Genomic DNA, 19,071 nt, shown 5'->3' on the forward strand with positions numbered 1-19,071 from the left:
ACGTCCCTTGTTCATTTCCCTAATAGTCTTAGTTTTAGCAGGGTTTTTGTTTTGTTTCCTGGCCTCATGTGCTTCGGCAGTATGCCGTCGAACCTTAACAAGTAGGGTAATGGTGGTTCATAAGTCTATTCCCAGTTAGGATCACTATAATCTCCAGAGTTTGAGTTGTGAGACTTATCTCTGCATAAGCTGATTTTAGTCTCAAAGGGGGGAATGAGGCAGTGGGCAAAGAAAGTGTTAACTCTGAGAAATGATATTAAAAGCTTGAAGTTAGAATTCTAACTTTTTACTTTGCAACTAAAGTGAAGGTATGCCAGATGGTTCATATTATCTCAATGTCTAGCTTGGCCGAGCTAAGGTTAGGAAAGGTCAGTGAGAAATGAAACTCTGTCCCTTGTGAATTGCCAATGCTAGCTGGCACAGCTGTAAACTATTATGAATGAATAAAGGAATGAGCCAGACATATGATTAATTGTAGTTTAAAATGCTTAGATAGAAAATACTATTTAAAGAGAGAGGCAATAGATTAGTATTTACAAGTTTTTGATATTTAGAATATGTCTTATAAGAAATACTGATTCTGTGTAAATTAGTAAGGTTTGTGTCTGTGTAGAATATCTGTTAAATTCTGTATTACTCTTTGTCTGCTGTTTAAGACTGCAGTTGAGGAGATCAACATGTGGTTTGACTTAGCCATAGTTCTGGCTGGTTCAATGTATAAGCTGATAGGTGAAAAAGGTCAGAACTAGTCAGCTCTCTTCTCCTTGATTAATTATAGCTAAGTGTAGGACTGGCCTCCTGGAAGTAATAACCTGATATGTATGCTATTAAGTAAGATTGGCTTTTGACCCCTTTAATGAATGCCAGAGTTTAGTTAGCAGTTAGTACTAGGAATATGAGAAATCAATCATAATAACATGTAAGAGACTGGAGACCAAATGTCTGGCTTAAGGGGCCCCAGGTCAGAGGTCAGTTTAGGATGTCTGGAACCTATGTAACTGATATTTCAAAAGTAATGATTGGTTGAGGCAAGGTAGCCAATCAATTTCTTAACCAATGGAGAGTAAGGGGGGGGCCAGGCAAGGAGGAGGGCTTAGGACCCTATTTAAGTAGGAGCAGAAGCAGTTTACGTCAGAAGGAGCTCAGAAGAAAGAGAAGGACAGAAGGAACAGACAGAAGAAGGAGAAGACAGCATAAGAAGAGAAGCAGCTGAGACAAAGACACAGAGAGCTGAGAGAAAGACACAAAGAGAAGAAGAGACTTAATGCTGATGTCCTGCTTTGTTTGCTGGCAAATAAAGAAGATTTCTTTCTCATTCTGGTGTGTGCTGTCTGACTCCTGAAGTATCACAAATTCATGCATCCATTCCTGCAACAATAGGTAGAGTAGGAATTTGTTATAAATCATAAACGGTGTGTTATTTGGAGGGGCTGGTTATAAGGACACCTTAGCATGTGTTATATTCATGCACTGCAGAGATTTTTGTTTCTCCTGGTAAAGGACCACTAAACAGACATCAAGGTATAAAAATCAGGTGCTCAACATTCAGAGTTTCTTTCTAATTATTTATTTACATATTTATGGCAGTTATATCCCACATTAAACAAGAATTAGGGTTGGGTTTTTTTTGTTGTGCCTAGATCTAATGCAAACTCATAGTAAAGCATCACAAATACATTCATTTGTGATTATATACTTATTAAAAGTCTCCTGTCCTAATAACAGCATCAAAGCGGGGTTCAAAATTAAAATTTCCTTACATCGACAGTTTTAAAAACACTCAATACATTTTTATATGGACAGCAAAGGCTGTACTGGAGATTTGTAAACTAGTCTAGGTGGGGGAAGGAAGGGGGGAGAAGTAGAAGAAAACTGGGGCCCGCCTGGCCTGGGGGAAGGGAAGGGAACCTAGAAGCGTGTAAGGGGGGCGGGGGGGGGGGGGGGGGGGGGTGGGGGGGGGGAAAGAGCTGGCAAAAGGTAGCTGGCAAAAGGTGGATGGTGAATGTATGCTAATACGATTGAAGCGGCAGCTTCCCGAGACTTCCATTGAAGTCTTGTATAGGGGGCGGGGCAAGGGGTGGGGCATGGGTGTGCCAGGGGCGGAGAAGAGGTGTGCCAGGGGGCGGGGCATGTGTCCTCTTTTTTCTTAGGGCAAATATGGTAACCCTAGCTCCTCCACATTGCTACTCTACCATGAAAAGTTATGCAAATATAAGCTTGTTTAAATAAAAATGCTACCAACAAAGAACGACGAAGCAGATGCAGCAGATCATAGGTTTTGTTTGCCTTGTTTACGCAGAACGAACGACGGTTGAATGAGCGGGTAAAGAGTGGTTTTCAACTTTTTGACGTCATGCCGCCTCTGCTCAATCAAACCTCCTTTAGAAAAGCTGAGCAGCCATATTCCCGTCCATTTCCACAGCGACCCAGTCTGTTCTTCTCTTCCAATCACCTCCCCTTCCTAATCAGACGGCAGACCCTTCTACTGCTAGTCCAACCCCTGGCATCATTCTGACCAATCAGCACTAAAAGGGGTAGGGCTAAGATGACAATTCTGCGTTTTAACACTGAAGCTCCGCCCCTTCCATTCTGATGTCATCAGTCTGTGCAAAGGAAGAGGTCGATCGCAGTCTTTCCTTGTTTTACCCTTAATTTACAGATTAAAACGTCCATCAACAAATCTCAGCTTCTGCCCTTTTGTCCCTTCTCCCATTCAGCTTCTCTCCCCAGAGGGGAAAATGCCTGCAGGAACTTCTGCTCAGGTAGGGGGATTGTCCCCAACTTCTTCTTATTTTGGTGCAAACACTGCTGGGCAGACTTGGGGCTATGGAATGGGACTGAGGGGATGGAGGGAAATCAGGGGTCCTACAAAGGGAGATGAGATTTTGTGGTTAAGGTTTTGGGTAACTGGTTTCTAGTTGCTGTAATCGCTTTGTAACAGTGTCTGCAAATGTTATACATACGCAGAAATCTCTGCCTCTGCTGTGCTGAGTTATGTGATTTGTAGAAGGTATATACATTCATAGAAAACTAGTAAAAAAAAAGCCCCGTTTCTGATGCAAATGAAACGGGGGCTAGCAATGTTTTCTTCTGTGTGCATGTGGGAGTGTGTGTGTCCCTGCCCTCTCTCCCCTCCCCCCTCTGGGGCTAGCAGTGTTTTCTTCTGTGTGCATGTGGGAGTGTGTGTGTCCCTGCCCTCTCTCCCCTCCCCCCTCTGGGGCTAGCAATGTTTTCTAGTGTGTGTGTCCCTGCCCTCTGGCCTCTCTCCCCTCCCCCCTCTGAGTCCTTCACTGTTACAGAGCCAGCGATTTGATTTCGTGCTCTGCTGTTTTCCTTCACTGACTGTGTTACAGAGAGGGCGGGGCAGACACTCATAGGGAAACCGGATATCTCGCCCCCTTCACACTTCCGGCTGGAGGCTTCATAGAACGTTGGTGCTGCCTTTTATATAGAGAGATAGTAAAAAAGCCCCGTTTCTGATGCAAATGAAACGGGGGCTAGCAATGTTTTCTTCTGTGTGCATGTGGGAGTGTGTGTGTCCCTGCCCTCTCTCCCCTCCCCCCTCTGGGGCTAGCAATGTTTTCTTCTGTATGCATGTGGGAGTGTGTGTGTCCCTGCCCTCTGGCCTCTCTCCCCTCCCCCCTCTGTCCTTCACTGTTACAGAGCCAGCGATTTGATTTCGTGCTCTGCTGTTTTCCTTCACTGACTGTGTTACAGAGAGGGCGGGGCAGACACTCATAGGGAAACCGGATGTCTCGCCCCCTTCACACTTCCCGCTGGAGGCTTCATAGAACGTTAGTGTTGCCTTTTATATAGAGAGATAAACATATTGTCCCCACACAGGGTCAGTAACATAGTAAATGACGGCAGATAAAGACCTGAACAATCCATCCAGTCTGCCCAACAAGATAAACTCATTTTACATGGTATGTGATACTTTATATGTATACCCAAGTTTGATTTGTCCTTGCCATTTTCAGGGCACACTGTAGAAGTCTGCCCAGCATTGCTCTTGTACTAAACGTTCTGAAGCTAATGTCAAAGCCTCTTAAAATTTACAATCCAGTGCATCCGTATCTATTCAGTCACGATCAGGACACAGATTGTACAAGTCCACCCTGCACTGCTTTTACTCTCCAAATGCCAGCATCGCCACCCAGTCTCCGCTAAGATTCTATAGATCCATTCCTTCTAAACAGGATTCCTTTGTGTTTATCCTATGTATGTTTGAATTCCATTACCGTTTTCATCTCCATCACCACCCGCGGGAGGGCATTCCACGTATCTACCATCCTTTCCGTGAAAAAAATACTTCCTGGTATTACTCCAGAGTCTGCTCCCCCTTCAACCTCCTCCCCCTTCATTTCCTCTAGTTCTACGACCTTCCCGTCTCCGGTTTGTTTGTGGATTTAAATATTTGAACGTCTGTATCATGTCACCTGTTTCTCTTTTCCTCCAAGGTATACATGTTCAGATCGGCAAGTCTCTCCTCGTACGGTTTGCAACGCAAATCCCATACCATTTTTGTAGCTTTTCTTTGCACCGCTTCCAGTCTTTTTACATCTTTAGCAAGATACGGCCTCCAAAACTGAACATAATACTCCAAGTGGGGCCTCACCAACGACTTGTAGAGGGGCATCAACACCTCCTTTCTTCTGCTGGTTATACCCTTCTCTATGCAGTCTAGAATCCTTCTGGCCATGGCCGTCACCTTCAAATCCTCCGACACCAACATCCCAAGGTCTCTCTCCTGAGTCGAGCTTACTGATCTCTCCCCTCCTATTCGGTTTCTCTCTTTTGGGTTTCTACACCCCAAATGCATCACTCTGCACTTCTTGGCATTAAATGTTAACTGAAACAAATCCTTGTCAACAGGGGGCTATAGCTTAGTATAAGAGTACAGTCAATGCTAATTTTATATTACAAAGTACACTACCACAAACTTCAGACAGACATTAATACATTTATTGTTACCCAATTGTGTACATAAATTATTCACATACCCCAAGTTTCCATGCAACTCACAGCGTCAGCCACTTTCTCAAATCACTTTCATATATTCCTTTCCACATATAGTACACTGCTTGCTATTAAATTGTATCCAACTCTAATAGATTCCTTGGAATATAGAGAAATGTCCTTTACTTGCATTTAAATCCAACACTTGCAAATCATTGACACGGACCATTTTGGCCAGTCAAATCATCTTCTATAGTCCCAAAACACATAATCCAAGCCAAAATGCTAGTTGTTCTAGACAGTTAAATTCCCGATCTTAGCCAAATAATGAGTCTTGATATATACTCAGTCCTCAATTATACCGTGTTCGGTTATATGTTGTATTGGGCTGTTTATGTGGCTCCGCTGCACGGCATGAGGAAAACTTGCATGGAAAACCATTAATAAGGTCATCCCTTATGACCAAACTTCAATTCCACTTTCGTTCCTCTATGCGTGACCGCATTTTGTGGTTTTCTTCATCAGGAGGAACTACTCTCCATTCCTATCTTTTCCCCTTTCTCCAATATAGCTGATAAAGGTCTTGTCACCTCTCTTTACATCTAGCCATTTTTCTTCTGCTTGCGCTTTCGCTAGCCGTATTTCCCTTTGTTGCTTCTTTGAGTTTACGTATCAACAATTTTTATTGATTTGATGAAGAAGGGCAACCTTCGAAAGCTAATCAGAAATGTATTAAGTTATGTCCAATAAAAAAGGTATCATCTTATTTCTTTTCCATGTTTTATTTTGTTTGATTTCTATTGATAACCTATTGATGGAACAGAATTAACAAACATCAATCTCCAAATTAACCAGAGAAAATCAGTACAAACACCATCACAGTTTTAACATTTTCTCCCCCCCCCCCCCCCCCGCCCTACCCCACATCCAACCCCCCTATCTGTCCACAGTCAATTACCACTTCAGGCCTTTATGAGATGTGCTACCATAAAACTCTCCGTCTTGCCTTTCAACAGGTTTATGACAAAGCCTTCACTTACACATAGTTCAAGCAAACGGCACTTCCAGAACTACCTGAAATGAACATAGCTTGTACAAAAAACCAAATCCTTAACATCCTTTTATAATAATATCAAATTTCCCCCCCCCCTCCCTCCTCCCCCCCCCCCCAATACACTCACTGGGATTAACAATTCAGAATATAACTTCTCCCTTTTGGAGGCAGAGTAACCCACAATGGTTCCCATCTAGCCCAGAACCTAGTCCCTGGAACCTAGTCCCATTGCTTGACCCCACATCTGTCCACCCTGTTGGATCATTTGAGTCCTCCAAACTTGCAGAAAGGGGCCCGAAAGGGAAAGCCACAACTTCAAAATCGAGTTGATCCCAAAAAATATTGCCACCCCAATAAAGCCTTTAAAGCCCACTGCGGGTCCGAGGTGAACAAATAGCAGTGAAAAAGATGCAGTGGGTCCCAGACCAAAGAGCAACCCCACAAAGATTGCACCACCCCTAACAGACCCCTCCAGAATCGGCTTTCATGGGGACAAAACCAAAACATATTCCCCAAAGTAGCCATCCCACTACCACACTTCAAACAAGCCTCATTTCCCGCAATTTTTGCCCTAAAGGCTCGGCGCGGAGATATATACAACTGTAGCAAAAACCGATATAGCTCTTCTTTGAGTTTAATCCAATAATCTTTTCCATGATCCTTTCATTGCGTTCTTTTGTATTTCTTGAACAAAGCTCTTTTACTCTTATTTTTTTCAGCTACTTGTTTGGAGAACCATATAGGCTTCCTGTTTTTCTTTACTTTCCGTGCGTAAAGATCAGTCACCATATTTATAGCAGCCTTCAGCTTTGAGCACTGATGTTACACTTCTCCTATGCCTTCCCACTCCCAACAGCTCTTTCTTCAGGTATTCCCCCCATTTTACCTTTCCCTCGTGGGTTCCGTCACCATTTGTCTGAGCAAGGTACTTTGACAGGCATCCACAATCTCCCTACTTCTTTCCGATTCCACAGACTGGACGTTGCAATCCACATCAGACAAGTTGAAATCTCCCAACAGTAGCACCTCCCCTTTCATACCAATCTTTTAAATATCCTCTATCAAATCCTTGTCTAGCTTCTCCGTTTGTGTTGGAGGTCTGTAGATAACCCCCGTGTGGATACAGGTTCCATCTTCTCTTTCCAGGTTGATCCATGAAGCTTCTTCCTTTCCCCACATCCCACGTATTTCAGCCGCTCTGATATTGTCTCTCACATACAGCGCCACTCCATCCCTTTGGCCCTCTCTATCTTTCCTAAAAAGATTATAGCCCGGTATAGTCACATCCCATTCATGGGAATCATTGAACCATGTCTCTGTAATAGCAATAATAACCAAGTTTTCTTCAAACATTAGGGCTTGCAAGTCTTGAACCTTTTTACCTAGACTACAAACATTTCTGCTCATTGCTTTCCATTCTATATTTCAGATGACCTTTCCCTCTGCCATCAAGTTTATTCTGGGAGTGACTATCTGAATTCCCTTGTTTCCTTTTGTCACCCTGCCTTCTAGTTTAAATGTCTAGAAACATAATGTCTGAATTTCTCCCCAAGGATCCTTTTTCCCTTCACAGAAAGATGTAGCCCATCATTACAGTACAGCCTGTTCTTTTTCCACATATTACCCCGTGCTCCTATGTATCTAAAACCTTCTTCTTTACACCAAGACTCAAGCCACTTATTGAACTCCACTGTTTTGCGTAGTCTTTCCTCTCCCTTCCCCCGCATGGGAATTACTTCAGAAAAAGCCACAGTCCGAACCAAAGATTTCAATCCCTCCTCAAGCTTCTGGAACACTCTCTGTGCTGTAAATTTGCTATTGTTAGCCAGGTCATTTGTCCCCAAATGGATTACAGCATCAGTACTTGAAGCCTTATTCTCTTCTCGGATCACTTTCAGTATTTGGTTGGTACATATGGTAGCTGAAGATCCTGGAAGGCATTTCACTAAGTTGGAACCCTTGAACTGTGTTCCCAAATTAATGCCTCTGATAATGGAGTCTCCGAGCAGTAAGAGTTTTCTGCTTTTCACCAGTCTGTCATTGTTTGGGGAATGTTTCTTGGGTTATGCTGCGTTCATAGCCTCTGGTTCCACCACAATACTTATTTTTTTCAGCATCAAAATGATGCAGCGCAGCAAAAGATTTAGACATGGGCAAAGGTTGGGAGGGTGAGAGCTTCTGTGTCACAGATCTTAGTCTACCAGAACCTACTGTGACCCATCTGTTCCTCTGTTGTTTCATTCTGTGTGGCAGTGGTGGTGGTAAATTGGCAGGGAATTGATTAATCCCGGATGCTTTTTTAGTTGTAGCTAATTCTTTCTTGAGTTTGTTGATCTCATATTTCAAAGCTGATAATTAGAGACAGATGGGACAAGCTCTAAGACTCCAGATACTTTGCCTTAGGATTAAAGCAGAACATGTATTGCACTGAATAAAGGACATATTGATGTGAAAAGGTTAACTATGATAGGTGATAACAAGGAATAAGATTGACCAATTACGGTGTAATGAAGATACTTGTGCCTTGATTGCCCTATATAAAGGGAGTTCACCTAGGGGTGGGTGGTAGGAACTAGGACACAGGTAACCTCAGTTAACAATTGAACCAAGTCTGAAACTGCCCAGCGTAGCTCACAGCTCACAAGGTAAACTTAAGTTCTGTTTTTTTCTTTGACCACACAGCTGTATACAAATTGCCCCTCCTCCCAAGGTATGTGTCACTAGATGATAAGTAACCAAATTGATTGAATTAAGTCTCTGGCACTGAAGATTCAAAACCCAATTCTAATAAACAGACCTTTAAGACAGATACCAGAACCAGAGTCACCAAATTCTGTGTAACCAAGTTGATTGGATTAAGTCATTTGGCACAGGTTCAAAACACAGTTCTAGAGAGCACCTTTATGACAATTGCACCATAAAAATATGAAATCACTGGCACAGTTCAATTAAGAAACTACCAGCATAAAATTATGAAATCACAATGCAACAACAATTGTAAGTTATAGGCAATAGGATAGAAAGTTTTAGAGGACAGACCCTCTGCAAGTGAAAGGACGGTTTGTTTTATTTTATTTTATTTTTAAATGAGATATAATAGAGTCAACAGTTTTATCAGAAAGATTTTAAGACACAGGTAACTCAGTTAATAATCAAACCAGGTCTTTATTAGAGATGCATAATATACATCTTATTGCAACAAGGAGGAAAGACAGGGCGAGAAGACTCTTTCCTTCCTTAAACACATATGAAGTAATTGATTCATCTATACAGAATTCCATGGAATCAGCATAATATACTTTTTTAGAAGGCTGAATTTAAGCTAAGCAAGGATGCTAAAAGTCTAAAGTGTAAGGGTCAATGGAAAACCTAATACATAGCATTTCTCAATTACCTTTAATAATAGACAAACATTTATTACCTGTTTTTCAACAGAATATGCTTCACCGTCCCAAAAGATGATATCTATCACATACATTGGTCAGTTTCAGACCTTCTTTCAACCTCTCTTATGTGAAGGCCTCTCTTTGTCAATATAGCTAAGAGGTCTTCGGTACAGTTCTACTTACTGGCCTTTTTCTAGGTCAGCTAAGCCAGCATTTTGTCAGTAGCTCACTTAAGACAATTTCTTGCATTTCTGTTAAAAACATAAGTTTAACATTCTCAGTTCCACAGATTCTAAATTCATATGCACCTAGCTGACTTTTTCCTGCCCCTTTGAGCACCGGCATTGGGAGATCCTGATGGATGAGATGCAGAAGGTTTATTTATTTGTTGCATTTGTATTCCACATTTTCCCACCTATTTGCAGGCTCAATGTGGCTTACATAGTACCGTGGTGGCGAACGCCAATTCCGGTATGAGAAATACAGAGTGGTAATTGTTTTAAAGTACATGAGTTACAGAGTGAATTAAGTGGTTAAGAGGAGAAATTAAGTGTCCTGGTTTGGTAGCAAGTTTCGTTGTGTTGCATGATTCGGGTGCTTAGGTTGGATCGTTATGGTATGCCTTCTTGATGCCGAGTGTGTTTCTGCTTTGTATTTCAGAAGCGGGTCACATTTGAGGACATCGCTGTCTCTTTCTCCCAGGAGGAGTGGGAGTATTTAGATGAACAGCAGAAGGAGCTTTACAGGGAGGTGATGAAGGAGAATTATCAAACTCTGATCTCACTGGGTAAGGAATAACTTTACATTTCTATTATCAGTGTTTGGGCATCATTATAAAGCCAAAACGTAAACGGAGAAAGAGCAAAAAAAAATCACACAGAAAATGAAATACAATAATTCTCAAAAATAGAATTATGTAGAAGTGCTGTTGCACTCAAAATGATCACATCAGTTGATCACAGTGATCAAATAGCCAGCAATTGACAGTCTCCCTTCACAAATTGGCACCTATTAATCATAGATTAAAAACAGAACCTCCAGTGTATATCTCCTGTTAAACCCATCAAGTATGTTAAAACTATGTAAACAGTGATAATGACTTTGAGCCATTACCTACCTGACTATTCCGTCCGGAGCAGCCATCTTTCCACCCTCAAGACATTCCCTAGTTCTTTGTAAGAACAGGAACGGTGGGAGGAGCAGACACTCGAATCTGCGTCACAGCTGGATGACATCGATATGACTCACAGATAAGGGCGCCTGCTCCTGAGGCATCACACCAAAGGGGCGTGCAGCTCATGCCCCCTTTTGCACTCCCTTCAATCGCAACTTTGCATAATTTTGTGTGTGACTTTTTGCTTTTTGAGAAGTTTTTATTATATAGCAAGGTGAGGTAAGAGTTAAGCGATTATTTATGTTGAGTTTATTAATTGTAGTATGTTTAAGATGAACTGGATTATGTTATACTGAATTAGATTGAATGGTATACCGTATATTCCTGTTTATATCTCTGTTAATAGATGTATGAGGTAAAGAATCTTAGAACTGTGCCAATAAGGGATAATTTGCCCTTGGGTGGGAATTCTGTGGGATATAAATGTCATAAATAAATAATTTGATTAATTGTTCATATTCAATGAACAGAGAAATTCCTAGAGGTATTTCAGAGAGAGGTTATAGGATTCAGAGAACCGGAACCCAATGTAGATGTAATTTGGTAAAACTTGCATGTACTAATCAGGAATCTGTTTCTTTTTCAAATACCTGATTTTTACATTCATTCACGATCTGTTGTTAGCAAAACTAGTATTCTCAAGGTCTTATTGGTAGAGAGTCAATCAGGCTTTGTGTTTACAGTTGAAACCTGAACAGCATCTATCGGTGAACCTAGATTGGATGATATTTGTCCCTCAGCCTACAAAATTGCTCATCTCCCTGGAGGTAATAAATGGGGTGGCAAGATTGCAGTCATACATAGTTGTTTTTACAATTAACGTTTTAGAGTCTTTAGGTTCTCCATCATTGAAAATTATAGCGTGTGAAATTTCAGATGATTCATTAGTGGGCTTTTTATGCTGCTTTTTAGTTTATTGTCCTCCAGCAAAATGGAGTAGTGATAAAGAGTTTTTATTATTTTTATAACAAGGAATATAATAGATTATGACTGTAGTTTGATAATGGCTTAGATTCTAAAACAAATTATTTTTTAAAGATTTTTTTGGGATCACTGGGGTTTGTGTGGCTGAGGGTTCGCAAATCACATGAAAAGGGCCATCAGTTGGATATCATTGCATTTTCTAATCAAGGATCACATGACCTATCCTTACAGGTCCCTTGTTCAGATTATTATTTGTTTGATTTTGATAATACTTGGAGAGGAAGGTCCAAGCCAAATTGGAAAGTAAAAGCTGCATATTTTTCTAGTGAAGAGTTGACCCGCTTCAGTTCTGGACTCTAAGGTCAATGAAAGTTATCTCCTTGTTCAATTTTGTATAATGAATTGGTTAAAGACTGGAATTGACAAAATTGCCCCTTTTGACCCAGAAGGTTAGGATAGTCTGATAAATGATTTACTGACGATGTATTGCTTTTAAAAAGAGAAGGTAGAAAGCTGGAAAGGAAATGGAGATGGTGGACCTCGATTGGAGCTTATAAATGACAATCTTGAGTAAAACAGAGTATCATTCCAAATGAATAGGATCAAACACTTTAGGTCCTAAAGAACTTTTTAATATTGTGAATTCCCTTATTGATGTAAACTTTTTAATTTCTACTACTAATTCAGTGGCTCCTAAGGCTTCTTGATTAGAAGTCAGTTGGACGTTAATGTTAGTGATTTTTGCGACACAAAAAGATCTGCTGTACCAGTTGATAGGATCTGGGAACAGTTTAATGCGACTTATGATACCAGACAACATCTGTTACTTTGTTTTCCTGCTCTGTGAAAGACAAGATCATGTAAGTTGCTTAAATTGTCTTTTTTCTATCAGGCTGCTTCGGTGTGGACCTCTTTGCCTTCTTCAATCCAACTGGCAACACAGTTTGATATTTAGGAAATTGTTATAAACTTTTCTATTCAAAAAGTATGTTTTGTTATCTGTTTAATATCAGAACTGCAGTTATTTCTTTGTAATTCCTTAGTCTCTTTAGATGGTGATCTCTTTGGGTCAAGCGGTTTATAGGCTCCCTTGTAATGTAAAAATACAACTATGTCCGTGTTCACTATCTAATAATAGGGTGGCCCTAGAATGCTGATGTCCATATATGGGCAAAATGCTCTTCAGGAAAATGCCCATATATGGACATCTGACACCTAACAGTAATACCTTGGCAGCCATTTTGAGAAATCGAATCAAGGAGGGAGTGAGTAGACATCACTTCTGCCGGGTAAGCCCAAGGAGTCTATCGGGAAAGGGAGAGGTCTGACGGGTGGATATTTGGGGGATTTTATCTTGGGGGGTGGGGTTGATAACATATAGGAGGATTTCTCTGTAGATTCTTGAATTGGAGGAGATCTACCAGGGGGGGGGGGTGTGAACCAGTGCGGCTGCTGCCATGTGGGGGGTGTGTGTGGGGGGAAGGGGGAATTTGATATTGCTCGGAGGGTGTGCATGAGCTGCATTGATGCTGGTCAGGAGGTGTACATGGTGGGAGGGAGATGCGTGTGTGGGGCCCTTTCCAGAGGGAACAGCAATTTTAGAAAGGGGGGATGTATGTTTGTTTCCCCCACATTCTGCTTTATAAAGTCACTGCTCCCTCTGTACATGGAGGGACTTTGGTCCAGCACCTGCTTATCAGGAGGCTCTGTGTTTGGCAGAACCTCCTATAAAATAGTATGGGAATTCTTCAGGTTTTGTCTTGAACGCTCCTCTTCATGTAAATGTGCCCTAAAATGGGGCTGCATGCGTTTAAGCTGTAATATCGTATTTCACCACAAACACCAATGAAACAGGTAGTAAACCATCCCGGGAAAACAGGGGCCTTGGTGGAATATAATTTTGTCACACGTATATACTAACAACCTCAAGAGTAAAATTTTAAACGTCAATGACATAGTCTTGGCAGGAAACAGGATGCTGTTCTGGATCACGATGGACCTTTGGTCTGACCTAATATAGCACTTCTTGTGTTCTTATGAATTAAGCAACAAAATAGAGGGAGATGACAATACAGCACAAAGAGCACGCCAAAGAAAGCGTAGTCATTCACAAGAAAGGGGTACAGGAAGCAAAATGTATTGAAAACCTGGCACAACCCGTGTTTTGGCAAAATGCCTTTGTCAGGGGAAGCAGTGAAATTCAATTCTTTATCACTGAATATCTTTTGTGCAGATCTCCAATGCAGGTATTTCACTGACATTCAAGCCACATCGTGTCTTCAGTAAATTTTGCTTCCTCTACCTCTTCTTGTGGCCGAGTGGTGTGCTACAACGAAATCTACCAGAACCTCTTCCTCCAAGGGACACCTCACTTCGTTCACCCTTTCCCCCTCCTCAACAACTACCCCAAATAATTTCTTAGTCTCATTTGCAGAGGTCTTAAGTCAGAACATAAGACTAGCCATACTGGGTCAGACCAATGGTCCATCTAGCCCAGTATCCTGCTTCCAGCATTAACCAATCCAGGTCACAAGTACCTGGCAGAAACCCAATTAGTAGCGCCATCCCATGCTACTAATTCTGGGCAAGCAGTGGATTCCCCCATGTCTATCTCGATAACAGACTATGGACTTTTCCTCCAGGAACTTTTCCAAACCTTTTTTTAAACCCAGATACATTAACCGCAGTTACCACATCCTCTGGCAGTGAGTTCCAGAGCTTAACTATTCTTTGAGTGAAAAAAATTTCTGTTTGTTTTAAAAGTATTTACATGTAACTTCATTGAGTGTCTCCTGGTTTTTGTACTTTGAAAGATTGAAAATCAATTTACTTCTACCCGTTCTACACCACTCATTGCTTGTAGATCTCAATCATATCCCCCCCTCAACCGTCTCTTTTCCAAACTGAAGAGCCCTAACCTCTCTAGCCTTTTCTCATATGGGAGGAGTTCCATCCCCTTTACCGTTTTGTTCTCTCTTCTTTCAACCTTTTCTAATTCCTCTGTATCTTTTTTGAGATAAGGCGACCAGAACTGAATGCAGTACTCGAGCTGAGGTCACACCATGGAGCGATACAGAGGCCATTATAATATTCTAATACAGCCTTATTAAGTCCCCCCTACTTTTTCATTGCCTTTCTCCACTGAATCTTGGAAAGGTGAAGGGGTTTGATATATCACCTTTCTGTGGTTAGAAGATAACATAAGAGCATAAGCGTTGCCATACTGGGACAGACCAAATGTCCATCAAGCCCAGTATCCTGCTTAACAGTGGCTAATCCAGGTCACAAGCACCTGGCAAGATCTCACAACAGTAAACCAGATTTTAGGCTGCTTATCCTAGAAATAAGCAGTGAATTTTCCCAAGTCCATCTTAATAATGGCTTATGAGCTTTTTTCTTTTAGGAAATTATGCAAACCTTTTTTAAACCTTGCTAAGCTAACTGATTTTACCACATTCTCTGACAATGAAATCTAGAGTTTAATTATACATTAAGGGGCCCTTTTACTAAAGGGTTGGCACGCGGCAAGCAGTAGTTCTGTCCCCCAGCGCAAGGCCATTTCTTGTTGACAAAAGGACAGCCTGTAAAAGGGGGCCTCAGCATACGTCAAATGCACGCACTGGCTCTAGCGCAGGCCCCCTTTTAATGCAGATTAGTAAAAGGATCCCCGAGTGAAGAAATATTTTCTCTGATTTGTTTTAAATTTACAACTTTGTAACTTCATTGCATGCCTCCTAGTCCTAGTATGCTTGGAAAGAGTAAACAAGCGATTCATATGTACCCGTTCCACATCTCTCAGGATTTTATAGACCTCTTTCATGTCTCCCCTCAGCCTTCTGTTCTTCAAGATGAAAAGCCTTTGCTGCTTTAGCCTTTTCTCATAGGGAAGTTGTCCCATCCCCTCTATCATTTTTGTCGCCCTTCTCTATGACTTTTCTAATTCCGCTATTTCTTTTTTGAGTGGAGTTTAAAAAAGGTTTGGACGGCTTCCTAAAGGAAACGCCCATAGACCATTATTAAATGGACTTGGGGAAAATCCACTATTTCTGGGATTAGCAGTATAGAATGTTTTGTACTTTTTTGGGATCTTGCCAGCTATTTGTGACCTGGATTGGCCACTGTTGGAAACAGGATACTGGGTTTGATGGACCTTTGGTCTTTCCCAGTATGGCAGTACTTATGTCTGCCATTTGTATGTCTAGTATCCCAGTCTTGTAAGGTCCTCTTGCAATTTTTCACAATCCTCTTGCCATTTAAGAACTTTGACTTTGAGGCATCAGCAAATTCAATTACCTTTTTTGTTCCCATCTCTATATCATTTATAAATATGTTAAAAAAAAACAGAAGTCTCAGTACAGACCCCTGGGGAATCCCACTATCTACTCCTTTCCATTGAGAATGCTGACCGTTTAACCCTAATCTCTGTTTTCTATCTTTTAACCAGTTTTTTTTTAAATTATTATTATTTTATTTATGACATTTACAAAGTATTTCAAGGAATTACACTTGAATAGAAAGTGTTAAACATTGCTAATTTGCTTAAAGAAACAAATATGAAGAAAATAATTATTTCACTTGTTTCAACACTCCACATTAAATGAGGAGATATCCATTACATTGGAGGAAAATAGAAAGAAAAGAAAAAAATGTATAAATTTAAGAATTCAGCATCTAGGAGAGAATAGGTATACATAATATTATTAAGCTCCATTATGTTCTTCTAGAGGCTACAAATGTTGTTAAATGAGATGGATCCATGAAAACATACTTTTGTGCATTGTAAGTTACAATGCACTTACAAGGAAATCTAAGAAAAAATGTGCCTCCCAACCTTAAAACTTCTGGTTTCAAAATCAAAAATTGTTTACGTTTCTTTTGTGTATCCTTCGAGACATCTGGAAATACTGATATCTTAAGTCCCCAAAACAATTTGTCCTTATATTTAAAGAACATTCTGAGCAACCATTGTTTATCTGGCAAAAGAGTCATTACGGTTGCCAAAGTTGCCGCAGTGGCTTGTTCTGTATCGGATGTTTCGAGGAAATTTGTAACATCTAAGGATATTTCTTGTTGTGGTGGTGGATCACGTTGTTTCTGAGGCAGATAGTAAACTTGAGTAAAGGGTGATAAGTTAGTTTCTGGAATCTTTAAAACTTCTTTAAGGTAGCGTTTTAAACATTTCTATCGGACTAATCATCTTTACTCTCGGAAAATTTAGGAATCTTAAATTGTATCTTCTCATATGATTTTCATATACTTCCACCTTGCTCTTTAAGTTTGATATATCTTTCAACATAATTGTTTGAATATTTCCAAAATTTTTAGTCTTTACCTCGACCATATCAATCTTTTCAAAGCATATTTTAATGTCACTTTTGTTTTTCTCCACTTTACTTTCAATTTCATTAACTTTTTGAGTTAATGCATTTGTTTGTTTCAATAAATGCTGTGCCATTTGAGCCACCAAATCCCACAAGTTATCTAAAGTTACCTTTGACAGTTTCTCTAGAATCCAGGGAGGCAAATTTGAAAGATCTATTTCCTTCTCAATTTCTGTACCTCGTTGACCTGCAGTCGATACCGTCGGAGAGCTTTCTTCCAGAGGCATTAATCATCCACATAAATCCCCTTCGAGCTGTTTGTTCTGAGCTTCACTCGAGTCCAACACAGACGCAGCTTTTGGAGTCTGCTTGCCCGATCCTTCGGAGGGGGTGCTCGTCCATGTCGGCTGCGGAGGCAAAGCTCTCATGTATGGGCTCAGAGTGACATCTAGTCCTGGGGACGCTGAAGTATCCTCCATAATACCTGTGCTCCCTACGGAGCCGCTCCCGACCGATCTATCATGCCCTGGAGTCCTCAAAAAACAGTCAATTGGACCTACAGGTACTGGGGCCGGTGTTGGGGAAGCCCAGACCGCTGCTTTGCCCCTTCTTTTCGGCATTTCACTCAGCAGGAAACGAGGTCTGTAACTCAGCTAGATGCGTGCGGCCATCTTGGAATCTCCTCTTTTAACCAGTTTATGTTTTTATGTTTCAACAATTTTTATTGATGACAAGTTATTACAGACAGATCCATCAATCCGCCGTATCTCCAGTTATAAAGCATACATGACAGTGGTATTACATTACTAACAGTCATCAAACTTTTGTGTTACAATTACATCTCTTCCCCCCTTCCCCCCTCCCACCCAAATGCTTCCTTGTTTATGTGCAAATACAACAATATTATGACAGCAGAGATTTAGTGCATTCTATAACATTAACATAAATTCAAACTCAATGTACATCAAGAAAATTTGTAGTCAACTTGAAGTAGTAACTTTGTAGAGTTCAACATTTTTATCGATGACAATTCTCCTTACACAGTTGCAGAAAACGCCGATACATACATTTAACCGCCCTGTATCTTCTCAGTTAGAGCCCATTAGTAGATATTGCCATCAAATTTATGTCTTGTCCCTACTCCCATTCCCTTTTGGCATACAACAGTGTGAACAAGTGTCCATCCATTCAACATCAACTACAACTGAACATTATGATAATTGCAATACCACCCCCCCCCCCCCACTTTATATCTTCTGCAAATGTTTTATTGGTGAGAAATGCAGAAAATGACGAATACAATGCAATCACCATATTAACAATCTATATACCTCCAACAAAATGTCACACAACTACAAAGCAATTCACCAAACCGTGCTTTTTGTTTAACCAGTTTTTAAACTACAATAGGACGTTACCTCCTATCCCATGATTTCCTCAGGAGTCTTTCATGAGGTACTTTGTCAAACGCCTTTTGAAAATCCAGATACATAGTATCAACCGGCTCACCTTTATTCACATGTTTATTCATCCCTTCAAAGAAATGTAGTAGATTGGTGATGCAAGATTTCCCTTCACTAAATCTGTTTTGGCTTTGTCTCATTAATCCATGCTTATGTACATGCTCTGTAATTTTGTTCTTTATAATAGTCTCTCCCATTTTGCCCGGCACTAATGTCAGGCTCACTGGTCTATAATTTCCCTGATCACCTCTGGAACTCTTTTTAAAAATTGGCATTCCATAGCGTCTGCAGCAGATGAATCCAGGAACCAGTGGGGTTTAGCCATCTACCAGCAGGTGGAGATAGAGAACTAAATTGAAGGGAGGCATACTAGCTGGCCAGCCCCTTATCTCTCTAGTATATCTCTATCTCCAGCAGGTGGTGGACGGATCTGGTGCCGACCTCTCTGACTCAGGCTCACAAGTGCAGGCACCTGGATTCTGGGTCCGATGGAGTTTCAGTTGGACCGATGTCTCTCGGTCCTTCTCTGCCTGGGTGATCCAGGGATTCGTTTAGGACCACAGGCACAGAGGATTTGGAAGAGGGGGAACTCATAGCAGAGGAGCCTGATGATCCTTCTACGGTCCATATTTTTCATAGGGAAGAGCTGACCTCTCTTATTTCTTCTGCATTAGAAGCTTTGCACATTGAGGAGCCTGAGGCTCAAGCTGCTGCGGTGGTAAATGTGCGCATGGGAAACACGGGGAGGCCTTCTAAAGCCTTTCCGGTTCATGAGGCCATTCAGGAGATG

At 41.1% G+C, this 19,071-nt stretch overlaps 1 protein-coding gene across 2 annotated transcripts in view; it reads left to right on the forward strand.

Annotated features, from left to right (window-relative positions):
- The window catches only part of LOC115463390 (gastrula zinc finger protein XlCGF26.1-like), a 92,865-nt gene that overhangs the window by 61,402 nt on the left and 12,392 nt on the right, over positions 1–19,071 (forward strand). The window contains exons 1-2 of one of the 2 annotated variants that reach the window (XM_030193851.1): positions 2,634–2,762; positions 10,060–10,186. The exons of the other annotated variant lie outside the window; for it this stretch is intronic. Of the exons in view, the coding sequence (XP_030049711.1) occupies positions 2,739–2,762; positions 10,060–10,186 (151 nt within the window). The 5' untranslated portion in view covers positions 2,634–2,738. Of the gene's footprint in view, positions 1–2,633; positions 2,763–10,059; positions 10,187–19,071 lie in introns of those variants that run through there. 2 annotated transcript variants of the gene reach the window in all.

Source organism: Microcaecilia unicolor, chromosome 1 (assembly GCF_901765095.1).
Source record: "Microcaecilia unicolor chromosome 1, aMicUni1.1, whole genome shotgun sequence".
Taxonomy (NCBI): Eukaryota; Metazoa; Chordata; class Amphibia; order Gymnophiona; family Siphonopidae; genus Microcaecilia; species Microcaecilia unicolor.